At 41.6% G+C, this 26730-nt stretch overlaps 1 protein-coding gene across 4 annotated transcripts in view; it reads left to right on the top strand.

Annotated features, from left to right (window-relative positions):
• The window catches only part of LOC110521846 (discs large homolog 1-like protein), a 188766-nt gene extending 168356 nt beyond the window's left edge, over positions 1–20410 (top strand). For 3 of the 4 annotated variants that reach the window (XM_090232125.1, XM_090232127.1, XM_090232129.1), the window contains 9 exons: positions 5573–5749; positions 7451–7508; positions 11379–11400; positions 13378–13428; positions 16688–16789; positions 17134–17306; positions 17385–17494; positions 17653–17744; positions 19262–20410. In XM_090232125.1, coding sequence (XP_090088251.1) covers positions 5573–5749; positions 7451–7508; positions 11379–11400; positions 13378–13428; positions 16688–16789; positions 17134–17306; positions 17385–17494; positions 17653–17744; positions 19262–19368 — 892 coding nt within the window. In that variant the 3' untranslated portion in view covers positions 19369–20410. The remainder of the gene's footprint in view (positions 1–5572; positions 5750–7450; positions 7509–11378; positions 11401–13377; positions 13429–16687; positions 16790–17133; positions 17307–17384; positions 17495–17652; positions 17745–19261) is intronic. The other variant, XR_016495291.1, reaches the window with a different exon arrangement.
• Positions 20411–26730: the final 6320 nt, after the last annotated feature.

Genomic DNA, 26730 nt, shown 5'->3' on the forward strand with positions numbered 1-26730 from the left:
CCTGGGTACCAGTCACTTTAGCTAATTTGTACTCCATGTCATATTCAAATATGAACATTATATCATTAATGAGCAAGGAGAACAGAGGATTCTATCCTGATTCGATCACCCTCACAGCTATCACAACGATTATGCAAATATTGGACTATCACTTTTTTTTCTCCATAGAAGAGGTGTTTTATGTTTGTCCAGATGAAACCAGTCTTTCAAAAGTTGCGAGCTCGTGTCTAAATTCTCAAACTAAATATATACTGCAATTCCAACCATAAAACGTCTAAGTCTCAAAATGTCTCAGCCTAAAAATACAACAACTTGCCTAGCTAAATAGTAATTCTATTTTCGAGGCTCCACGTGTTGTTGTGGAAAATGTTAAGTTATTTCCAACAACCAATGAACAACTCGGCCCTAAATCCAGTGCATATTGAACGTTGAGATTGCCGAAAGTCCAGTCTCTGTGGCAATGACAAGGAGTGGCAAGGAGTAGAATATTAGCTAAAGAGACTGGTACTCAGAATAAGGCAGGGACCATAGCTTAGTGTGTGGCACCGTTCTTCTGGAAGGTCACTGACAAGCCTAGTTTTCCCATGCTTTTGTTGTAGTGCAGGGTTCCCCAACAATATTACCCCCCCCCCCCAAATTAATTAGGAATAATATTTGTTTCATTAAACAAAAAAATCAAGGACCCGAGATGCAAAAACTCACAAATGCAATGTCTCAGGAAGGATGTTACCCTACCTAAATAACTTCATGAGGAGAGAGAATGCAGGAGACAGTCAACTAATAAAGCAGGCAGCGGACCATTTTGTGGTGCTGAAATGTAAAGCTGTAACTGCAGTGCAATCAATAGGAGGGGAACAGCGCCTGGTGCTGAAAATATAGCTAACTTGTTATGCAAGTCTTCCACAGCAACAGATGGAGAAAACCTACACCAGTCAAGTAATTCATTTTAACAATAATCTTCATTTATTTCAATATTACTTTACAAAACAACAAGAGGGCTTAATTGGAGTCTATTTCTTCTGATCCTAGGCCTATATAAAATAACTTAACTGGCTGAGGTAGGCTGAGGCTTTACAGCATATTTCACAATAACAAAAAGATATGGCCTAATAGAAGTCAGATTTTTTTTATTAGGCCTACTTACAGTTGCAACTGGCCAAAAATGTAGCATCCTACATAAAACAATAATTTAAAGAAAAAAAAGGTGCTGTCTGTATCGGGATCGCCTGCTTATTTAACGACAGAATAGAACAGCTTGAGACCTAAATATCCATAGATAAGCACTCACAATAATGTTAGTATTTACTAAATACAGTCATATAGGCCACATACTGACTTACTCAATGGGAAAAGTTTATTTTCTCCTCGGACACAATCTTGTGGATGTCGCATGAGATGGGTGTGATTTTGATGCGCAGGCTGTCCTCGATTGAAAACCGGTTCCTGTCGTGAGTCTATTGCATTCATAGAGGAAAATGAGTACTTGCAGGTGTAAGTCGATCCTAACATTGTTAGCACATACTGTATAATGCAAGTTCCTTTATTGTGCTGTAGTCCTCTGAGAATTACACCCAAAACGCACACAAGGATTCGGCACTCCTGAGCTCATCCTTGATTTGGCTCGATTTCTGGAATTCAATCAGCTGAGATTGAATTGCAGTCTCATCCAGCGAGGGTATCATTTTCTTAGCAAGGGAGGAGAATTCTCCACCTGGGTGGACAGTGAGAGGTTCACGTACAAACGCAATGATATCCTTGGGCATGTCGTAGTCTTCAGATCTGGTGGAGAAGTTGTGCCTCAGCTGCTTGATGAAATCTTCCATCAACTCTGTGACAATGCTGCGGCCTGGTCCCTCTGCCTGTCATTTCTTCAGTTTGCTGAAGTGCAGTAGCCTTCCAGATGGCAAGTCCAAATCGAACAACTCAGGCTTCCTCGTAATGGCCTCAATTTTTTCCACCATGTCCACGACTGTTTTCACTCTTCCTTGTAACTGGAGATTTAACTCGTTTAAGTGACAGAATATGTCAGCCAAAAAAAGCAGTGTTTGTAGCTTGCCGTTAACTCTTCAATGATTTCTGCGTCGAGCCTGTCTGGGGCGGGAAGGCCACTTTGAAAGTTCCATGGTTAGATTTATAATGACGTCTGAGATTGAATCCCTCGCAAACGGCGACATTGTCATTGCAAATAAGACACACTGGCTTGGCATTGGGAATTGATGGTAAGATGAATGCATATTTCTCTGTATATTCTTCCCTGAAACATTAGTGTCTAGTTTGAGAAACAGACGCCTCACAAGTCTTCAACTGGCAGCTTCATTAAATAGTATGCGCAACACGCCAGTCTCAACGTCAACAGTGAAGAGGGGACTTCGGGATGCTGGCCTCCCAGCATACCCCAGTGTCCCGAGAACCCCGCAGGGAGACGGGAAAACATGCTGGTAAGACAAGACAAAATGGCAGACAGAGTACACAGGTTTAAATACACTGGGGATAATGAGGAAGATGGGTGACACCTGGAGGGGGTGGAGACAAGCACAAAGACATGTGGAACAGATCAGGGTGTGACACTTTTTTTAACATCACATGCAGCCAAACAAGTCCTGCAAGCTCTGTTTTTTCCACATCTTGAGTATTGCCTAGTTGTATGGTCAGGTGTGGACAAAAAGACAGAGAAAAGCTGCAGCTGGCCCAGAACAGAGCAGCATGTCTGGGCCTCAAATGTACACAGAGGGACAATGTCAATAACATGCATGTCAGTCTCTACTGGTTCGGAATGGAGGAGAGATTGACAGCATCACTGCTGGTCTTTGTAAGAAGTATTGATGTGCTGAATTGTCTGTTCAACCAGTTAACCTTTTACTGCAGTGGGCTAAATTAGGGTCACACAGTGTGTGTTTCTTGGTAGTCTTAAACAAATCTACTTTGAAACAAAAGTGTACACCTCACTCACTGTTATGGGCTTAAAAAAGAAGACACATGTACCATGTCAGATATAGAGTTGAAATGTATTCAATGGAGTTTGCATTCCAATATTATATATACCCATCACAGAGACTGAAATCTAGCAAAACCGTTTAACATAGAAAAACCGGATTTTCAGCAGTTTTTTCGTAATGTTTATTTATTATTCAATTATGGAAAATATAACATTCCACCCATGAGACCACTAGAAGGTGATTTGGTCATTTGACTGTAGGAAAGGGGTATCACACAGCTGAAAAGCCCATACATACCCCACAAGACAAACAATCAGGGGTCTTTTCACAGTCCCAAGTCCAGAAAAGAGGCTGGGAGACGCACAGAACTGTATAGAGCAATGACTACATGGAATTCTCTTCTACCTCAGATAATTCAGGTAAGCAATACATCAGTTTTAAAAACAGATAAAACACCACCTCAAAGAGCAACACGGACTGTGAAGACACACACACACATTACTCTGAGTATTTTTCATTTGTTATTTTTCTTTATTTTAAATAGTCGTATTGTTCTTTAGTCATAGTGTTCTTAGTTTACATTTGTGTTGCTGTTTCCTGTCCATTAGTGTTCTGTATTTCGTCATGTTCAATGTTTTGTTTGGATCCCAGGAAGAATAGCTGCTACTTCTTCAACAGCTAATGGGGACCCGAATAAAAATCATAAAATCATCACTCAATGTCGGGTGTAAAATCATGCTCACTCACTTTGACTTCCCTTCCCTGTGTGTTGTATATTTATATATATATATAAAAAATACCTACACTCACCTGATGCAGACAGTTTCTTATGAAGCTTCATGCAATCCTTGTCTTTCACACAAGGCTCCTCCTTGACTAATACAGTGCCTTGCAAAAGTATTCACCCCTTTGGTGTTTTTCGTATTTTGTTGTATTACAATCTGTAATTTAAACTTTTTTTTATTTGGATTTTATGTAATGGACATACACAAAATAGTCCAAATTGGTGAAGTGAAATGAAAATGAAAAGTGCAAAGAAATATTTTACTGAAAAGTGGTGCGTGCATATGTATTCACCCCTTTTGCTATGAAGCCCCTAAATAAGATCTGGTGCAACCAATTACTTTCAGAATTCCCATAATTGGTTAAATAAAGTCCACCTGTCTGCAATCTAATTGTCACATGATCTGTCACATGATCTGAAAGGCCCTGTAACATCACTAAGCAAGGGGCACCAACAAGCAAGCGACACTATGAAGACCAAGGAGCTCGCCAAACAGGTCAGGGACAAAGTTATGGATAAGTACAGATCAGGGTTGGGTTATAAAAATATCCAAAACTTTGAACATCCCAAGGAGCACCATTACATCCATTATTAAAAAATTGAAAGAATATGGCACCACAACAAACCTGCCAAGAGTGGGCCGCCCACCAAAACTCACAGACCAGGCAAGGAGGGCATTAGTCAGAGAGGCAACAAAGCGACCAAAGATAACCCTGTAGGAACTGCAAAGCTCCACAGCAGAGAGTGAAGTATCTGTCCATAAAACCACTTTAAGCCGTACACTCCACAGACCACAGAAGAGTGGTCAGAAAAAAGCCATTGCTTAAAGAAAAAAATAAGCAAACACGTTTGTCATTCGCCAACAGGCATGTGGTTGACTTCCAAAACATATGGAAGAAGGTATTCTGGTCAGGTGAGACTAAAATTGAGCTTTTTAGCCATCAAGGAAAATGTTATGTCTGGCGCAAACCCAACTCCTCTCATCACCCCGAGAACACCATCCCCAAAGTGAAGCATGGTGGTGGCAGCATCATTCTGTGGGGATGTTTTTCATTGGCAGGGAGTGGGAAACTGGTCAGAATTGAAGGAATGATGGATGGTGCTAAATACAGGGAAGTTCTTGAGGGAAACCTGTTTCAGTCTTCCAGAGATTTGAGAGGGGATGGAGGTTCACCTCCCAGCAGGACAATGACCCTAAGCATACTGCTAAAGCAACACTTGAGTGGTTTAAGGGGACACGTTTAAATGTCTTGGAATGGCCTAGTCAAAGCCCAGATCTTAATCCAATTGAGAATCTGTGGTATGACTTAAAGATTGCTGTACACCAGCGGAACCCATCCAACTTGAAGGAGCTGGAGCAGTTTTGCCTTGAAGAATGAGAAAAAATCCCGGTGGCCAGATGTGCCAAGCTTATGGAGAGATACCCCAAGAGACTTGCAGTTGTAATTGCTGCAAAATGTGGCATTGGCATTGGGGGGATGAATAGTTATGCACGCTCAAGTTCTGATTTTTTTTTGTCTTATTTCTTGTTTGTTTCACACAAAATATGTTGCATCTACAAAGTGGTAGGCATGTTGTGTAAATGAAATGATACAACCCCCCCCCAAAAAATCTATTTTTATTCCAGCTTGTAAGGCAACAAAATAGGACAAATGCCAAAGGGGGTGAATACTTTCGCAGGCCACTGTAGCTCTCTAATAATGTGAAAAATGTATTTTATACAGTACTGTGATTTTTCTCTCTCTGCAGGGTCGATTTGACTATGCCAAGACAAACGAGACAGTTCCACCATCATCTATTGTAGTTGTTTGTCTGTAGGGCATTGTTTGATGTAATGTTGGTTCTCCTCCAGGGCCCTGTTTGACTATAACAGGACAAAGGACTCTGGGCTGCCCAGCCAGGGGCTTAACTTCCACTTTGGAGACATCCTTCACGTGGTGAACGCCTCCGATGACGAGTGGTGGCAGGCAAGGCACATGACCCACGAAGAAGAGGTAGATGAGGTCGGAGTCATCCCCAGCAGGAGGAGGTGAGAGGTCAGGGTTGCTCAGGTTAGAAGCTGCCGACAGGCACAGATCTAGGGATGGGCAACATGCCGGTCCCTGATCAACACTAGACTTCTCAAACTTAAATCTTATTTTAGTTTGAATTAGTAGGCATCTTGTCAGTTAGCATGGCATTACTTTAAATAAGCCCTCTTACTCACCAGACTCAGCCGTTTGGGGAATTCAGTTTTAAAACCCTATTGCATGTCCTGTGCTTGCTCAGAGTGCTCACTGTATGCGTGTGCGTGTCAGCACAGCCCAGTGCTGGTCTTATCCCTGGACACAGCATGGTGCCACTGCAACTGGCAATGCACCGTAACGCCATTATGGGGGCAGAGAGTATGTTAACATACAACCACTATTTTTTTTGGTTTAGCCGAGAATTGTACTGGGGGGGTTTTATAAGTCTTTCAATGAAAAAAAAATAAAAAAGTCCAGTTGAAACAAACACACCTATTAGCCTTACACTTCCTATGTTAAATCAGATGTTTCATTATAGACTTGAGTCTCTCTCTGTATTTCTCTCTTACTCTGTCACGCTTCACCTCTATTTCCTCCCTCCGTCGCTCTCACCTGGAAGTGAGGAGTGATGGACAGATAATTGACTTCTCACCTGACTCTGTTTCATCTGTCTCCTTGGAAGCTGGATATGATGAGATGGCAGCAGTTGCAGGGTGTTTTGTAGAAAGTTGAATATCATGAGAGTGGGAGTCTATGTTAAAGCATGAGTCATTGTGAGGATAGGCCAACAGGATTGTAGATTCATATGATAGTGTTGCAGTGTGAGCCTATTTACCTTGAGCATGGCAATGTAAAACTGTTTCCGATACTTGCTATTGTAAAGGAAATTAAGATGAATATAACCTGTAAAAAAAAAAATATATATATATATATATATATATATATATATATATATAAGAAAAGAAAAGAGAGCCCGTAGCAGACATTGAACATCCGTGCTTTGGAGAGTAGCTTGTGGCAGCTGTTAACCCACATGCAGGCTTAAAGGAAAGCTGTGCTACACTAGCTGTTGAGGGCAGAGCAGAAGACAGTTAGCTTTTCTTATCTGGAGCTCTGAGTTCTTTTACTCTTCTCCCTCCTGCTCTCCAAGGCGTTGACACATTCTCCCGTGATGTCCTCATTTAACAAAGGGAACTAGGAAGTAGGAGGGAAATGATTTACATTCTAAACTAAAGCTTTATAGAGCTCTGTAGAATTGCCTTGTAGGATGAAATAAAAAAAAAAGAAAAGGCCATGCAAAGAGTCTCGTTGTTTTCTAAACGTCTTTAAGAACGATTTTGGATTTTGGAAATATTTCCTTCGGGTGTCTCATTTAAGTGAAATGAAAATGCAGCAGGGACTTAATTACTGGTAGATAAAGTATCTTCGGGTGCTGTGTTGTAATGTTGCATCCAAGGCTCACTTAGCGGGAAATAAAAACGGTTGCCCTCAAGGCAACTGTTTTTATTCTTCTGATTACTGAATCACCCCTTTCCTCTCTACTCATCAATCCCAGCAGGGTACTGTGAAAGTTACTATAGAGATGGAACCGGGATTTGAGTCTTCACACACAAGCAATATCCCGTTTCAAGGCACGATTATGTTAAATGTTTCATCAGTGACCCCATGGGTGTAGCCCTCACTCCCTCGCTTTTCAGCCCCTCTCTCTCTCTTCTCTCCTGCAGGGTAGACAGAGCGCGGTTAAAGACTGTCAAATTCAATGCCAGGTCTCAAGACAAAGGGGTGAGTTGATCTCTGTTACATTATCAGTGTTGTTATTGAAATATTGTTTACAATGTAGCAGACGGGGGGCCGGGCTGGCCCACAAGTGACGAAAGTGTGAAGTAGCACAAGCTTAGACCAAGATGGACCTTTCTCCAAGGAAACAACCCAGGACTTTTATTCAGGAAATGAAACAGAATGCTCCACAGAGCTGGGTAACAATAAAACCAAACCAAAAACCTAGCTCCTCTTTGAGCCAGGTTAAACAGCCACCACCCAACCTCCAAGCTAATGATATTCAGGTGTGTGTAATTAAGCTCTTACCCTTCAGGGCCATCCTCTATTCTGGCAAGCAGATGTAGCCAACGAGCAGGAATATACCGGCCATCACACACCCGCACTCTCACTCCATCACAACAATAACATACTCTTCAAGATAGTTTAAAAAGAAAACTGAACATGCAAGTATTCTTCTGCCTTAATTTTGTATGTTTTTAATATGGGCAGAGTACTAAACTTGAGATACACACAGATTTCAAGTCAGCGTTCTATCCATAATTTTTTAATAATTTTTTACATTTTATTTCACCAGGTAGGCTAGTTGAGAACAAGTTCTCATTTGCAACTGCGACCTGGCCAAGATAAAGCATAGCAGTGTGAACAGACAACAACACAGAGTTACACATGGAGTAAACAATAAACAAGTCAATAACATAGTAGAAAAAAAATAATCTATATATATTGTGTGCAAAAGGCATGAGGAGGTAGGCAATAAATAGGCCATAGGAGTGAATAATTACAATTTAGCAGATTAACACTGGAGTGATAAATGATCAGATGAACATGTGCAGGTAGAGATACTGGTGTGCAAAAGAGCAGAAAAGTAAATAAAATAAAAACAGTATGGGGATGAGGTAGGTAAATTGGGTGGGCTATATACCGATGGGTTAGCTGCTCAGATAGCAGATGTTTAAAGTTGGTGAGGGAGATAAAAGTCTCCAACTTCAGTGATTTTTGCCATTCAATCCAGTTGCAGGCACCAGAGAACTGGAAGGAAAGGGGGCCAAATTAGGTTTTGGCTTTAGGGATGATCAGTGAGATACACCTGCTGGAGCGCATGCAACGGGTGGGTGTTGCCATCGTGACCAGTGAACTGAGATAAGGCAGAGCTTTACCTAGCATAGACTTGTAGATGATCTGGAGCCAGTGGGTCTGGCAACGAACATGTAGCGAGGGCCAGCCGACTAGAGCATACAGGTCGCAGTGGTGGGTGGTATAAGGTGCTTTAGTAACAAAACGGATGGCACTGTGATAAACTGCATCCAGTTTGCTGAGTAGAGTATTGGAAGCTATTTTGTAGATGACATCGCCGAAGTCGGGGATCGGTAGGATAGTCAGTTTTACTAGGGTAAGTTTTGCGGAATGAGTGAAGGAGGCTTTGTTGAGAAATAGAAAGCCGACACTAGATTTGATTTTGGATTGGATATGTTTGAAATTAGTCTGGAAGGAGAGTTTGCAGTCTAGCCAGACACCTAGGTACTTATAGACGTCCACATATTCTAGGTCGGAACCATCCAGGGTGGTGATGCTATTCGGGCGTGCGGGTGCAGGCAGCGAACTGTTGAAAAGCATGCATTTTGTTTTACTAGCGTTTAAGAGCAGTTGGAGGCCACGGAAGGAGTGCTGTATGGCATTGAAGCTCGTTTTGGAGGTTAGATAGCACAGTGTCCAAGGAAGGGCCAGAAGTATACAGAATGGTGTCGTCTGCGTAGAGGTGGATCAGGGAATCGCCCGCAGCAAGAGCAACATAATTGATATATACAGAGAAAAGAGTCGGCCCGAGAATTGAACCCTGTGGTACCCCCATAGAGACTGACAGAGGAAGCTATTATTTTCTATCCATATAACCTAAATTAATGTACTAATATCTGACTGTCTGAGGCTGTCTGTGTAAGAGTCTGAGGCTGCATGTCTACCGTGATCACTGTTCAGTTCTCCTAGCCACAACACTTTTGTTATATTTCCCACCTGACTCAGTGAATCTCCCAGAGGAACACTGTGCTGCGTTGAAACAGTGGTGGGTTCCAGCACAAATTCTGTACAGCTCTAATCAGTGCCCAAATTCACAAAGCGTCTCAGAGTAGAATTGCTCATGAAGGATCAGATGTTTTTTCCTATTCATCGTGATCTAAAAAGCAAAACTGATCATAGATCAGCACTCCTACTCTGATTGCTCTAAATTCAGGTGGTGCAAGTGTCAATCGCAGGTAAATTGCACTTTCGCCATATAAAAACTTGGGGACTGGCATTTTCCACCCATTAGGCCAGGTTCGGCAATTTGCCTGTCTAATATCAGCTCGCTTGCGCTGAGGTGGGAGGGGAGGAAATGTTTGCCCATACATAACCTCACCTCCACCATGGGGCTCTCTGTTCACAACATTGACATCAGCAACTGCTCGCCCACACGACGCCATTCATCTGCCATCTGCCCGGTACAGTTGAAAACGGGATTCATCCGTGAAAAGCACACTTCTCCAGCATGCCGGTGGTCATCGAAGGTGAGCATTTGCACACTGAAGTCGGTTCCGATGTCGAACTGCAGTCAGGTCAAGACCCTGGTGAGGACAACGAGCATGCAGATTTGCTTACCTGAGACGGTTTCTGACAGTTTGTGCAGAAATTCTTCGGTTGTGCAAACTCAGTTTCATCAGTTGTCCGGTGGCTGGTCTCAGACGATTCTGCAGGTGAAGAAGCCGTATGTGTAGGTCCTGGGCTGGCATGGTTATACTTGGTCTGCGGTTGTGAGGTCGGTTGGATGTACTGCCAAATTCTCTAAAATGAAGTTGGAGGCAGCTTATGGTAGAGAAATTAACATTCAGTTATCTGGCAACAGCTCTGGTTGACATTCCTGCAGTCAGCATGCCAATTGTATGCTCCCTCAACTTGAGACATTTGTGGCATTGTGTTGTGTGACAAAACTGCAAATTTTACTGGCCTTTTATTGCCCCCATCACAAGGTGCACCTGTGTAATGATCATGTCGTTTAATTAGCTTCTTGATATGCCACACCTGTTAGGTGGATGGATTATCTTGGAAAAGTAGAAATGATCACTAACAGGGATACTAAATTTGTTCTCCAAATTTGAGAGAAATACGCTTTGTGTGTATGGAACATTTCTGGGATCTTTTATTTCAGTTAATGAAACTTTACTTTAACATGTTGCGTTTTATATTTTTGTTCAGTGTACATCACCAATGTTTTATTAAAATATCACCAGCTGATAAACCGTCAACAGACATTCCCCTTTGTTTATATTAGACATTATTTTTGTCTAGCTTCTGTGACCGGTTTGGACACATTATGTGCAATGCCCATTGCATGAAAGGTGTAATTGACTGTAGGAAGTCTGTTTAGCAACATTAACTTTGTCTAGCAACATCCTTTTGTCAGATACATATTCCACTTCACTCTGTTGGACCCAACTGTCAAAATTGTGAGAATTCCGATCACTGTCTGTGGTGCTGAACAATGTTACTTCTAAGCTGATGGTGCCGCAGTAGCCCTGAGACTGTCCCGGGACAGCAGCACAGAACAAATATTAGCCAATTTCCCTTTTAACACTGTCAACGTTTCCCTTTACTGTGGCAATTGTGATGGAATCAACGTAATATTAGCCGCTTTAAATGCAACATACCGAAACAAAACCAACTATGCAAGACTCAGTATGCCAAACTATGCAATAGTTTCTGCAACAGAATCGGAGTAGGATTCAGTGCAGTGCAGCACTGCGGTTGTGCATGACGGTTGAACAGCATGATGTGTTCCAGTAATGAATATCTCTCTTGTGGTTGTGTCTCCTGTTGCTTTGCTCTCTGACGACTACTTCACAGGTCCCTGACAACAAAGCACTGAGTAAGTCTGTCACACAACCATCTGAAGCTTGTAATATATTGTATAAATTGTCATTTAAGCCTTAGCCATGACATCCAATGCATTGTCATCAAAATCTCTCTCTGGCACCCAGCCTCTATTTTGACAATCGTCTTAGTTTGATTACATAAAAACATTTATACAAAACAGTGTGCTTTATTTCTATTCCGTTCAAAGCCCAAACAGTACCTCTAAACATACATTGCATCCATGTAACACGACCCAACACTCATATTTCTAACAGATCATCTTGACATCGGCCTCTGTACACTGATCAGCATTTACACTGTGGTTAGCGTTACATTATGACCAGCACACTGAGTCAGTGTGATGTCACTAAATCAATGGTGACTCGTCGGTGGGTATTGTACTGCAGATCATGTATGCTGCTTTAGCATTGTTATAGCAGGCTCCTCAACAGTATTGGTATTTGTTTCCCCTTACTCAGCATAGATAGGCCAGTTTAGAGACACATAGTCTGTCGAATAATGTACTGTAGGGGACATAATCGACAGTCCTGACTCCTGTGTAGTCCAGAAGACTTAACTCTGATGATCCAAAGTTTTAATCTTAAAACTAATATAAAAAATGTTTTAAAGAATATAAAATCACAAAACTACAATAATGTGGTGTCAGAATCACCTTTTTGTTGGGGATCTTTTCTGTTGAAAATATCCCTATTCTACCCCCTTGGCATTGTTAAGACCCTTCAGTATGGTTTTAACCGTAACTTTAGTTCACCTTTATTTCTTCACGGTATAATCTTTTACAAGAGACCTGTTCTGAGACGGCCACAGTGTTGGAAGGAAAAACACACATTAGCATGGTGTATAAAGCTCTATGACCTTGACATGGCCATGACATGCACCTTGACGTGATTTGATAGGATGACCTGCTCTGATAAAATTTTAGGATGAAAGAGGAAGGTCTCACAGATTATACCGTCACGCTGCCCTTCACAAAAGCTAACTTGAGAGGGTATCGTTTTTAGAAAGTACAATATTCACACCTCCATCTTCAAAACGTTCCTAGCACTGCCCTCTCCTGGTGATCCTGTGTGTCTTCATGTTGTGACCTTGTATTACATGAACTCAATAGACATCAGTGGGAGCGGGCATCTGTATCTACATGTTTCTGTGATGCTGACATTCCCTTTGTTATACTTTCAGAGCATGCAACCTCTAATGCCAGCGATAGTGAAAGTAATTACCATATGTCTTGGTGTCCCCCTCCTTCCCTCCCTCAATCCCTACCTCCGCCGACGGGCTGCCTGTATTCTTTCATTTGTTTTGCATGTCTCCATCATCTGTTTTATGATCTCTTCTGTTTGTTTGGTCTGAGCAGCATACTCCGAGGATCACACATGTTAGAGTCCCCATGCTACTTCAGGGATGCATGTTGAAATAGCAGTCGTATTAGGACAGTGGTTCTCAATAAGACTCATGAGACCATAGGCTTACTGGTAAAATTCCCATGCAGGGTTCTTCAGGGGTACTCTGGACAGAGCTACTGTAAATGTATTTGGTGGTACAGTAGCCAAAAAAGGTTGAGAACCACTGTATTAGAACAGTTACTGGATTGATATGAAAACAATGTAGAGCTTTACCAGTGTATTTGAGTGAGAGGAACAGAGTCTGCTGTTGTGACTATACAGCTCGTGTTCTGCTTTCTCTACTGCAATTAAATACTTTTTAAGAAATCTGCTCATGCATATTCACAAGCTTCGTGGCATGCACATTAGCTACTCTTTTAATGTTCTGTACAGATGGAGCGAAGGGTCATTATGTTAACTCCATTTTGATACGCACACTTATAACAGGGACAGGGAGAATACTGACCCACACACACACACACACAGCTTGCCAACAGCTGGTCTGACTGGTCTAACCATAATCACAGTATCTACTGCATCGCCACTATTTGTCTAAACATGGCCGCCTGTTCTGTCCGTCCTATCAGGTGGCCAGGAGGAGTACGTCCTGTCCTACGAGCCGGTCACACAGCAGGAAGGTAAGACGCAGCTTACATTATCATCTCTGTCACACATCTGACAGCAGCAGTATCACAGGATAGCTCAGCTCTCACTGCCCCATTAGAGTTAGTTATCTCACTTGGTTACGGTATCTTAGTTGGTTTGTAAATCATAGTTAGTTAGCTTAGAATTAGTTACAGTGGCAGGCGAAAGTATTCACCCCCTTGGCATTTGTCCTATTTTGTTGCCTTACAACCTGGAATTTCATTTACACAACATGCCTACAACATTGAAGATGCAAAATATTTTGGGGGTGAAATAAACAACAAATAAGACAAAAAATCTGAACTTGAGCGTGCATAACTATTCATCCCCCCCAATGCCAATACTTTGTGGAGCCACTTTTTGCAGCAATTACTGCTGCAAGTCTCTTGGGGTATGTCTCGCTTGGCACATCTAGCCACTGGGATTTTTGGCCATTCTACAAGGCAAAACTGCTCCAGCTCCTTCAAGTTGGATGGGTTCCGCTGGTGTACAGCAATCTTTAAGTCATACCACAGATTCTCAGTTGGATTGAGGTCGGAGCTTTGACTAGGCCTTTCCAAGATATTTAAATGTTTCCCCTTAAACCAGTAGTATGCTTAGGGTCATTGTCCTGCTGGAAGGTGAACCTCCAGAGATTTGAGACTGGGATGGAGGACTGAAACAGGTTTCCCTCAAGAATTTCCCTGTATTCAGCACCATCCATCATTCCTTCAATTCTGACCAGTTTCCCACTCCCTGTCGATGGGAAAAACATAGATGGTGTTCTCAGGTTTGTGCCAGACATAGTGTTTTCCTTGATGGCCAAAAAGCAACATTTTTGTCATCTGACCAGAGTACCTTCCATATGTTTGGGGACTTTACTACATGCCTTTTGGCAAACACCAAACGTTTGCTTATTTTTTTTCTTTAAGCAATGGCTTTTTTCTGACCACTCTTCCGCAAAGCCCAGCTGTGGAGTGTAAAGTTTAATGTGGTCCTATGGACATATACTCCAATCTCCGCTGTGGAGCTTTGCAGCTACTTCAGGGTTATCTTTGGTTGCTTTTTTGCCTCTGACTAATGCCCTCCTTGTCTGGTACGTGAGTTTTGATGGGTGGCCCTATCTTGGCAGGTTTGTTGTGGTGCCATATTATTTAAAACATTTTAATAATGGATTTAATGGTGCTCTGTGGGATGTTCAAAGTTTTGGATATTTTTTTATAACCCACCCCTGATCTGTACTTCTCCACAACTTTGTCCCTGACCTGTTTGGCGAGCTCCTTGGTTTTCATAGTGTCGCTTGCTTGCTGGTGTTGCAGACTCTGGGGCCTTTCAGAATATGTGTGTACAGTTGAAGTCTGAAGTTTACATACACTTAGGTTGGAGTCATTAAAAATTGTTTTTCAACCACTCCACAAAATTCTTATTAACAAACTAGTGATTTGGCAAGTTGGTTAGGACATGTACTTTGTGCATAACACAAGTAATTTTTCGAACAATTGTTTACAGACAGATTATTTCAGTGTATCACAATTCCAGTGGGTCAGAAGTTTATATACACTAAGTTGACTGTGCCTTTAAACAGCATGGACAATTCCAGAAAATGATGTCATGCCTTTAGAAGCTTCTGATAGGCTAATTGACTCAAACGGTATCAATTGGAGGTGCACCTGTGGATGTATTTCAAGGCCTACCTTGAAACTCAGTGCCTCTTTGCTTGACTTCATTGGAAAATCAAAAGAAATCAGCCAAGACCTCAGAAAAAATATTGTAGACCTCCAAGTCTGGTTCATCCTTTGGAGCAATTTCCAAACACCTGAAGGTACCACGTTCATCTGTACAAACAATCGTACGCAACTATAAACACCATGGGACCACGCAGCCGTCACACCGTTCAGGAAGGAGACTCGTTTTGTCTCTTAGAGATGAACGTAATTTAGTGCGAAAAGTGCAAATCAACCCCAGAACAACAGCAAAGGACCATGTGAAGATGCTGGAGGAAACGGGTACAAAAGTATCTATATCCACAATAAATCAAGTCGTATATTGACCTAACCTGAAAGGCAGCTCAGCAAGGAAGAAGCCACTGCTCCAAAACTGCCATAAAAAAAGCCAGACTACGGTTTGCAACTGCACATGGAAACAAATATCGTATTTTTTTTAGAAATGTCCTCTGGTCTGATGAAACAAAAATATAACTGTTTGGCCATAATGACCATTGTTATGTTTGGAAGGAAAAGGGGAAGGCTTGCACGCCAAAGAACACCATCCCAACCGTAAAGCACGGGGGTGCCAGCATCATGTTGTGGTGCTTTGCTACAGGAGGGACTGGTGCACTTCACAAAATAGATGGCATCATGAGGAAGGACAATTATGTGGATATATTGAAGCAACATCTCAAGACATCAGTCAGGAAGTTAAAGCTTGGTCGCAAATGGGTCTTCCAAATGGACAATGACCCCAAGCATACTTCCAAAGTTGTTGCAAAATGGCTTAAGGACAACAAAGTCAAGGTATTGGAGTGGCCATCACAAAGCCCTGACCTCAATCCTGTTGTGGGCAGATCTGAAAAAGCATGTGCGAGCATGGAGGCCTACAAACCTGACTCAGTTACACCAGCTCTGTCAGGAGGAATGGGCCAAAATTCACCTAACTTATTGTGGGAAGCTTGTGGAAGGTTCCCCAAAACGTTTGACCCAAGTTAAACAATTTAAAGGCAATACACTCGATTAGTATTTGGTATCATGTAAACTTCTGACCCACTTGGAATGTGATGAAAGAAATAATATATGAAATAAATGATTCTCTACTATTATTCTGACATTTCACATTCTTAAATAAAGTGGTGATCCTAACTGACCTAAGACAGGGAATTTTTACTAGGGTTAAATGTCAGGAATTGTGAAACTGAATTTAAATATATTTGACTAAGGTGTATGTAAACTTCCGACTTGTCTACTGAGACAATTAGATTGCACACAGATGTGGACTTTATGTGACTTCTGAAGGTAACTGGTTGCACCAGATCTTATTTAGGGGATTCATAGGAAAAGGGGTGAATGCATATGCACCTACTTCTTTTCAGTTACATTTTTTTGCACTTTTGAAACAAGTTATTTTTTTCACTTAACCAATTTGGACTATTTTGTATATGCCCGTTACATGAAATCCAAATAAATATCTAATTAAATTACAGATTGTAATGCAAGGGGGTGAATAATTTTGCTTATACAAGGGCAGTATTGATACAGTAGATCCATCTTGTCTCTCCAGTGAACTACACACGACCCGTCATCATCCTGGGGCCAATGAAGGACCGTATCAACGATGACCTCATCTCAGAGTTCCCTGACAAATTTGGATCCTGTGTCCCACGTGAGAACCAACATTTTTGTTACATACACAATTTTATGTTTTTATTTACATTTTAGTCATTTATCAGACGCCCGTATCCAGAGCAGGTTACAGGAGCAATTAAGGTTAAGCACCTTGCTCAAGGGCATATTGACAGATTTTTCACCTCGTTGGCTCAGCGTTATGAACCAGCAACCTTTTGATTACTGGTCCAACGTTCTTAACCGCTAGGCTACCTGCCATCCTATGTTGACCCTTGTCTTGTACCTAGAGGTGTGATAACGAGTTTGCAAGAGTTGTCGATAATTAAATGTATCAAACAAAGATAACTACATTTCCATGAAACAATCTGTTTGGTTTTCCAGACACGACCAGACTAAAACGGGATTACGAGGTGGATGCCAGAGACTATCATTTTGTGGTGTCCAGGGAGCAGATGGAGAAAGACATCCAGGATCACAAGTTCATCGAGGCAGGCCAGTACAACAACCACCTGTATGGAACCAGCATCCAGTCTGTACGGGAGGTCGCTGAGAAGGTGAGTAGAGGAGGATGTGTCAGCAATATGGCTGTTGTGATGTGATGAGTTGTCTTATCTATTGCTCTTTATCTCCAGGGGAAGCATTGCATCCTGGATGTTTCAGGCAACGCCATCAAACGACTACAGTCGACCATGCTCTACCCCATTGCTATTTTCGTCAAGCCCAAGTCTGTGGAGAATATCCTGTAAGTTGTTTTGATTCAACATGTCATTTTCATATTAAGAGGCCAAAGCAATGGCAATTAAGAGTTCAGACTCACTGTGTTTTTATTCAGTCACCTATTAGCTGTACATAGGGCAATGTCTTAGTCATCCTTTCTCGCGCTCTCTCTCCTCCCTATAGAGAGATAAATAAGAGGCTAACAGAGGACCAGGGGAGGAAGACGTTTGACAGAGCCATAAAACTGGAGCAGGAGTTCACTGAGCACTTCACTGGTGAGTCCAGCCCCCCACACCAGTCCATTCTCAACCTGCTTCACACACTACATCTATTTCCGCACTTAGCATGATGACAAGTGTCTGTAGCAGATCCCTGAATTAAATAATGGGCAAAATACGGGAAAGCCTGTCCTTCCTATAATATATACTGAGTATAAAAGTACAAAACATTAAGATCACCTCTTTCCATGACAGACTGATTCGATGAAGCTGTGATCCCTTATTGATGTCACTTGTTAAATCCACTTCAATCAGTGTAAATGAAGGCAGGTTAAAGAAGGATTTTTAAGCATTGAGACATGGATTGTGTACAGTGCTTTGCGAAAGTATTCGGCCCCCTTGAACTTTGCGACATTTTGCCACATTTCAGGCTTCAAACATAAAGATATAAAACTGTATTTTTTTGTGAAGAATCAACAACAAGTGGGACACAATCATGAAGTGGAACGACATTTATTGGATATTTCAAACTTTTTTAACAAATCAAAAACTGAAAAATTGGGCGTGCAAAATTATTCAGCCCCTTTACTTTCAGTGCAGCAAACTCTCTCCAGAAGTTCAGTGAGGATCTTTGAATGATCCAATGTTGACCTAAATGACTAATGATGATAAATACAATCCACCTGTGTGTAATCAAGTCTCCGTATAAATGCACCTGCACTGTGATAGTCTCAGAGGTCTGTTAAAAGCGCAGAGAGCATCATGAAGAACAAGGAACACACCAGGCAGGTCCGAGATACTGTTGTGAAGAAGTTTAAAGCCTGATTTGGATACAAAAAGATTTCCCAAGCTTTAAACATCCCAAGGAGCACTGTGCAAGCAATAATATTGAAATGGAAGGAGTATCAGACCACTGCAAATCTACCAAGACCTGGCCGTCCCTCTAAACTTTCAGCTCATACAAGGAGAAGACTGATCAGAGATGCAGCCAAGAGGCCCATGATCACTCTGGATGAACTGCAGAGATCTACAGCTGAGGTGGGAGACTCTGTCCATAGATGTAAGTGCCTTTGAGCGGGATATGGTAGTAGGTGCCAGGCGCACCGGTTTGTGTCAAGAACTGCAACACTGCTGGGGTTTTTTGCGCTCCGCTGTTTCCTGTGTGTATCAAAGGTCTGTCACCCAAAGGGCATCCAGACAACTTGACACAACTGTGGGAAGCATTGGAGTCAACAACGGACAGCATTCCTGTGGAACGCTATCAACACTGTGTAGATTCCATGTCCCTTGAATTTAATTTGTTCTTAGGGCATAATGGGGTGGTGCAACTCAATGTTAGGAAGTTGTTCCTAATGTTTTGTGTACTCAGTGTATGCATTTAGTATCTTTGAGATGTAGTAAGTAGCCTTGCTCGAGCCTTGGTTTGTGCGAGACGGAACGGCTCATACGATCAGGAACCTATATCCTGTTTCTGTAGCATGAGGCAGCTTAATCCTAAATTCCTAGACCAAACGCTAGTCTATCACTGCGATGTAGTGATGTGTTTAATGTATATCCCCTCTGTGTCGCTGCAGCTATAGTCCAGGGGGACTCTCTGGAGGAGATCTATAACACGGTGAAAATCATCATCGAGGAGCAGTCAGGACCCTTCATCTGGGTGCCTGCCAAGGAGAAGTTGTGAAAGGAGTGAAAGGAGGACAGAAGAGAGTACCCTTATTTTCTTTAAGTGGTCTTCATGTCTTCTCTGATTTTACGTCTTTTACGGCCCTCTTACCCCCCCCCCCCCCCCCCCCCACACACACACACACATACATGCATGCATACATATATACAGTACACACACGTCTCCATCTTTCTCTCACACACAAACACCACCCTGCTCCCCTCTGTCACACTGGCTAGAGAGCTGATCACGCGTTGGAGTTGATGATCTATCTTTCTCTCTCTCACACACACACACGCACAAAATTATTTAATGCTGTCTCTTTCTCTCACACACAAACATACACTCTCTGGGGTGTTCTTGCGCTGTCTCTGACTGGTGTCTGGACCTTGTCTCTGGATGTTTTTCATGCTTATGGGGGGATTTGGTTTTGGTACAATTCCTTAATGTTTAAGGAACATGATTTTAGATGCAATATTAATTATATATTTTTCCCTTTTTTTTCATGTATAGGTTCTTCAAAGGAAATGACATGAGGCAAAACTTAGCACGTTATAGTTTTAAAGAGCATGTTTCGGACATGTTTTCTTGTCACGTTTTTGTTCTTTATTTCTCATTTGGACTTGTATCTGAACTGCATTACTCATCGCCATTATTTTTCACATGTTGTATATCCATGCACACCAACGTACGTCTCTGCTCATCTGAAGCAGCCATGCATACCTGTTTTAGTCTTTTCGAACTGCGCAGAGGTAACTAGGTGAGTAGTTTTCTATCATTAGCCGCCTTCGTTCACTACGATCCATGATGGTTTTAATCTATTCATGTCACTAAGCTTTTGGGGGGGGGGGGTCTACTTCCCGACCAGAAATAGAGTGAATGAATGAATGGCTGTTTTTGAACTGACTCCAGGTGTCCATGTATTAATATTAGGAGCAAAACACTGACGCAAAATAATGAATTGTACACTGAGATTTTAACTGATATTTAACCTTCAGTCTACTGCCTATTTTGTTATAATAAAATGTCTATATTGAGCTTTACTTATACTCTTACAGATATGGGGAATTATGTTCTTTGTTGTTGAAGGTACAGTTTATGAATATTAATATATAACAGAACCAGTCAAAAGTTTGGACACCTACTCAATCCATGGTTTGTTTTATTTTTTAATATTTTCTACATTGTAGAATAATAGTGAAGGCATCAAAGCTATAAAATAACACATTGAATCATGCAGTAACATAAAGTGTTAAACAAATCTACAGTGCCTTGCGAAAGTATTCGGCCCCCTTGAACTTTGCGACCTTTTGCCACATTTCAGGCTTCAAACATGAAGATATAAAACTGTATTTTTTTGTGAAGTGTCAACAACAAGTGGGACACAATCATGAAGTGGAACGACATTTATTGGATATTTCACTTTTTTAACAAGTCAAAAACTGAAAAATTGGGCGTGCAAAATTATTCAGCCCCTTTACTTTCAGTGCAGCAAACTCTCTCCAGAAGTTCAGTGAGGATCTCTGAATGATCCACTGCAAATCTACCAAGACCTGGCCGTCCCTCTAAACTTTCAGCTCATACAAGGAGAAGACTGATCAGAGATGCAGCCAAGAGGCCCATGATCACAGGTGGGAGACTCTGTCCATAGGACAACAATCAGTCGTATATTGCACAAATATGGCCTTTATGGAAGAGTGGCAAGAAGAAAGCCATTTCTTAAAGATATCCATAAAAAGTGTCGTTTAAAGTTTGCCACAAGCCACCTGGGAGACACACCAAACATGTGGAAGAATGTGCTCTGGTCAGATGAAACCAAAATGGAACTTTTTGGCAACAATGCAAAATGTTATGTTTGGCGTAAAAGCAACACAGCTGAACACACCATCCCCACTGTCAAACATGGTGGTGGCAGCATCATGGTTTGGGCCTGCTTTTCTTCAGCAGGGACAGGGAAGATGGTTAAAATTCATGGGAAGATGGATGGAGCCAAATACAGGACCATTCTGGAAGAAAACCTGATGGAGTCTGCAAAAGACCTGAGACTGGGACGGAGATTTGTCTTCCAACAAGACAATGATCCAAAACATAAAGCAAAATCTACAATGGAATGGTTCAAAAATAAACATATCCAGGTGTTAGAATGGCCAAGTCAAAGTCCAGACCTGAATCCAATCGAGAATCTGTGGAAAGAACTGAAAACTGCTGTTCACAAATGCTCTCCATCCAACCTCACTGAGCTCGAGCTGTTTTGCAAGGAGGAATGGGAAAAAAATTCAGTCTCTCGATGTGCAAAACTGATAGAGACATACCCCATGCGACTTACAGCTGTAATCGCAGCAAAAGGTGGCGCTACAAAGTATTAACTTAAGGGGTCTGAATAATTTTGCACGCCCAATTTTTCAGTTTTTGATTTGTTAAAAAAGTTTGAAATATCCAATAAATGTCGTTCCACTTCATGATTGTGTCCCACTTGTTGTTGATTCTTCACAAAAAAATACAGTTTTATATCTTTATGTTTGAAGCCTGAAATGTGGCAAAAGGTAGCAAAGTTCAAGGGGGCCGAATACTTTCGCAAAGCACTGTATATATATTTGAGATTCTTCAAAGTAGCCACTCTTTGCCGTGATGACAGCTTTGCACACTCTTGACATTCTCTCAACCAGCTTCATTTCAATTAACAGGTGTGCCCAGTTAAAAGTTAATTTGTGGAATTTCTTTCCTCAATGCGTTTAAGTCAATCAGTTGTGTTGTGACAAGGTAGGGGTGGTATACGGAGGATAGTATTTTACCAAATAAGGCTAAGTCCATATTATGGCAAGACCAGCTCAAATAAGCAAAGAGAAACAACAGTCCATTACTTTAAGGCATGAAGGTCAGTCAATCTGGAAATTTCAAGAACGTTAAACATTTTTTCAAGCGCAGTCACAAAAACCATCATGTGCTATGATGAAATTGGCTCTCATGAGGACCGTCACAGGAATGGAAGACCCAGAGTTACCTCTGCTGCAGAGGATAAGTTCATTAGAGTTACCAGCCTCAGATTACAGCCCAAATAAATGCTTCAGAGTTCAAGTAACCGACACATCTCAACATCAACTGTTCAGATACGATTGTGTGAATCAGGCCTTCATGTTCAAATTGCTGCAAAGAAACCACTACTAAAGACACCAATAATAAGAAGAGATTTGCTTGGGCCAAGAAACACAAGCAATGGACATTAGACCGGTGGAAATCTGTCCTTTGGTTCCAACCGCTGTGTCTGTGAGACGCAGAGTAGGTGAACGGATGATCTCTGCATGTGTGGTTCCCACCGTGAAGCATGGAGGAGGTGTGATGGTGTGGGGGTGCTTTGCTGGTGACACTGCCAATGATTTATTTAGAATTCAATGCACACCTAACCAGCATGGCTACCACAGCATTCTGCAGCAATACACCATCCTATCTGGATTCTGCTTAGTCCCACTATCATTTGTTTTTCAAAAGGACAATGACCCAACACACCTCCAGGCTGTGTAAGTCCCATCTGACCAAGAAGTAGAGTGATGGAGTGCTATGTCAGATGACCTTGCCTCCACAATCACCCGACCTCAACCCAATTGAGGTGGTTTGGGATGAATTGGACCGCAGAGTGAAGGAAAAGCAGCCAACACAAGTTCTCAGCATATGTGGGAACTCCTTCAAGACTGTTGGGAAAGCATTCCAGGTAAAGCTGGTTGAGAGAATGCCAAGCGTGTGCAAAGTTGTCATCAAGGCAAAGGGTGGCTACTTTGAAGAATCTCACTTTGAAGAATCTCAAATATAAAATATAGGATAGGAATATGGGTTAAGTTTGGTAACCAGACACATGTAAACCCTGACTCTGAACTCCAGTGACTGGCTGAGGTGTAAACGGTGTGTTGGTGAAGCAGTGTAAACTAACCAATGTTGTGGCAGCTGGTTCTTTCTCCCTGTCCATTCCACTTCCACTTCCCCGTTAGTTTTCCTTTTCATGTGATGTGCATGGTTTAAATATTAAATAAAAAGACAAGGGGGGAAAAAAAAGGAGCCTGTTCACCAAGGATTGTGTCAAGGTCATATCTTCAAGCTCTGCGTGGGGATCATCCAGACAAACACAGCAGAATTGTGTACACACACAGCAGTAGACAGTCCTCAAGTGTGTTCGTATCTGAATGGAAAAGAGCTGACAGCGCTCTCCAAAGCGCAATGCCTTTACATGTCCTCCGGATGGCGGCGTGCTGGAATCTTCCCTCCTGCTTCCACAAAGATGATTGTTTTCTATACAACTTCTTCTTCATCAGCTCACCACAGCTTTCTATCTCACTTTTGGATTCGAGTCTGTAAATAATCCCCTTCCTGATTCATTCCATTTGTTATGAAAAGAACTGCCAATAAACCCTTTCTCCTAATTTGCAGTGTTGTGTGACTACATTGCGGTGTGATGTGTCTCTCTCTGCCTCTGCTGATACTCTTAAGCTAATGGTGTCCTGTTTTTTAATTGAGTTAACTCTACTCAGACAGAAACAATATTGTCAGTGTAATTCAGAGGTTCCAGGATACACAAAAGCATTAGCATGAACCAAAAGTGACAAATTAAAAGCGATAATACTTTATTTCCATGTCTACTTTGGGTCCTTTGTGGAGATAAAAACACTTGCTATATTATGTGTTTAATATATTATTGGAATTCATTCTTCGCAGGCATTTTATCCACTGTTTCACACGAAAATGTATAACGTGTAATCTATTTTTATTTTGTGCGTGTGTGACATGAACATGCCTGGTGTGTGTCTGCTGTTTTAAGAAATGTCTCAGTCTGCTAGTGTGATTGGCTACAAAATATAATCAATGAGAACTTGGCACACAGACTCTCTCAGGATGTTAACGGGTTCATGTCCTAACTGTAGGGTAAGCAACATTTATTTCCTGTTATGAACAACTGAAGTTTGATGGGGCAATAAAGTACAGGAATCTGTAAGAGGTCAAAGCTTGTGCAAGGCTACTTACTTATCTGTAAGAGGATGCAGATGGATGGAAATAAGTCAGGTAGTTGATATGTAGTACCACCGGACAGGAGACATCTGATTATTTCATGATGTAGTCTGTTGTTGTCAGTTCTGACCTTTATTTCCTTTGTTTTGTCTTTATGGTCAGGGCGTGAGTTGGGGTGGGCAGTCTGTTTGTGTTTCTATGTTTTTTCTATTTCTGTGTTTGGCCTGATATGGTTCTCAATCAGAGGCAGCTGTTTATCGTTGTCCCTGATTGAGAAGCATATTTAGGTAGCCTGGGTTTCTCTGTTGGTTTGTGGGTGTTTGTTTCCTGTGTCAGTGTTTGTGCCATACGGGACTGTTTCGGTTCGTTTATATTCACTTTATTGTTTTTGTATTTCATAGTGATCCGTCTTTTCTATTAAAACACGGACACTTACCACACTGCGTATTGGTCCGATCCTTGCTACACCTCCTCAGACGAAGAGGAGGAAATCTGCCGTTACAGTTGAGTATAACATGTTCAGTCCCAACATTCAGACCAAGAGGATTATTGAACAAGACAAATAATAACAAATAAAGTGTCATTTTAAAAGGTTCAGTAACTTTTTGTTCAGCTCACTGTGCAGAACATCTGGGGTTTCTCCTTGTACTCTGAAGGGACTGCCGATCCCACTTTTGGAACACCAGCTCTGAACTGATCTCTCTGTCCCCAAAATACAGTGCCTTGCAAAAGTATTCAGACCCCTTGGATTTCTTCACATTTTATTGTGTTACAAGGTGGGATTAACATTTATTTAATTGTCAGTTTTGTCAACAATTTACACAATACTCAAAGTGGAAAATTAATTTTTTTATATATATTTTTTAGATTAATACAAATAAAATAGTCATTGCAAAATGATTCAGCTCCCTGAGTCCATATATATTACAAATACCTTTGGCAGTAATAATAAGCTGTGAGTCTTCTTGGGTATGTCTCTAAGGATTGTGCAAGATTTTCCTATTATTATTTTCAAAACTCTTCAAGCTCTGTCAAGATGTTAAGAATCATGGCTACTGTATTTTCAAGTCTTGCCATAGTATTTCAAAGCTGAAACTTGTTATCTTGGTAAGCAACTCCAGTGTAGAATTGGCCTTGAAGTCCGAAGTTTACATACACTTAGGTTGGAGTCATTAAAACTAATTTTTCAACCGCTCCTCAAATTTCTTGTTAACAAACTATAGTTTTGGCAAGTCGGTTAGGACATCTACTTTGTACATGACACATGTAATTTTTCCAACAATTGTTTACAGACAGATTATTTGACTTCGTTCACTGTATCACAATTCTAGTGGGTCAGAAGTTTACAATACACTAAGTTTACTGTGCCTTTAAACAGCTTGGAAAATTCAAGAAAATGATGTCATGGCTTTAGAAGCTTCTGATAGGCTAATTGACATCATTTGAGTCAATTGGAGGTGCACCTGTGGATGTATTTCAAGGCCGACCTTCAAACTCAGTGTCTCTGCTTGACATCAGGGGAAAATCTAAAGAAATCAGCCAAGACCTCAGAAATAAAATTGTAGACCTCCACAAGTCTGGTTCATCTTTGGGAGCAATTCCCAAACACCTGAAGGTACCACGTTCATCTGTACAAACAATCATACGCAAGAATAAACACCATGGGACCACGCAGCCGTCATACCGCTCAGGAAGGAGACGCGTTCTATCTCCTAGAGATTAACGTAATTTAGTGTGAAAAGTGCAAATCAATCCCAGAACAACAGCAAAGGACCTTGTGAAGATGCTTGAGGAAACAGGTACAAAAGTATCTATATCCACAATAAAAACGAGTCATATATCGACATAACCTGAAAGGCAGCTCAGCAAGGAAGAAGCCACTGCTCCAAAACTGTCATAAAAAAGCCAGACTACGGTTTGCAATAGCACATGGGGACAAAGATTGTATTTTTTTGGAGAAGTGTCCTCTGGTCTGATGAAACACGAATAGAACTGTTTGGCCATGATGACCATTGTTATGTTTGGAGGAAAAAGGGGGAGGCTTGCAAGCCGAAGAACACCATTCCAACCGTGAAGCACGGGGGTGGCAGCATCATGGTGTGCGGGTGCTTTGCTGCAGCAGAGACTGGTGCACTTTACAAAATAGATGGCATCATGAGGGAGAGAAATTATGTGGATATATTGAAGCAACATCTCAAGACATCAGTCAGCAAGTTAAAGCTTGGTTGCAAATGGATCTTCCAAATGGACAATGACCCCAAGCATACTTCCAAAGTTGTGGCAAAATGGCTTAAGGACAACAAAGTCAAGGTATTGGAGTGGCCATCACAAAGTCCTGACCTCAATCCTATAGAAAATGTGTGGGCAGGACTGAAAAAGTGTGTGCGA

Source organism: Oncorhynchus mykiss, chromosome 4 (genome assembly GCF_057628025.1).
Source record: "Oncorhynchus mykiss isolate SJ-2025 chromosome 4, ASM5762802v1, whole genome shotgun sequence".
NCBI lineage: Eukaryota > Metazoa > Chordata > Actinopteri > Salmoniformes > Salmonidae > Oncorhynchus > Oncorhynchus mykiss.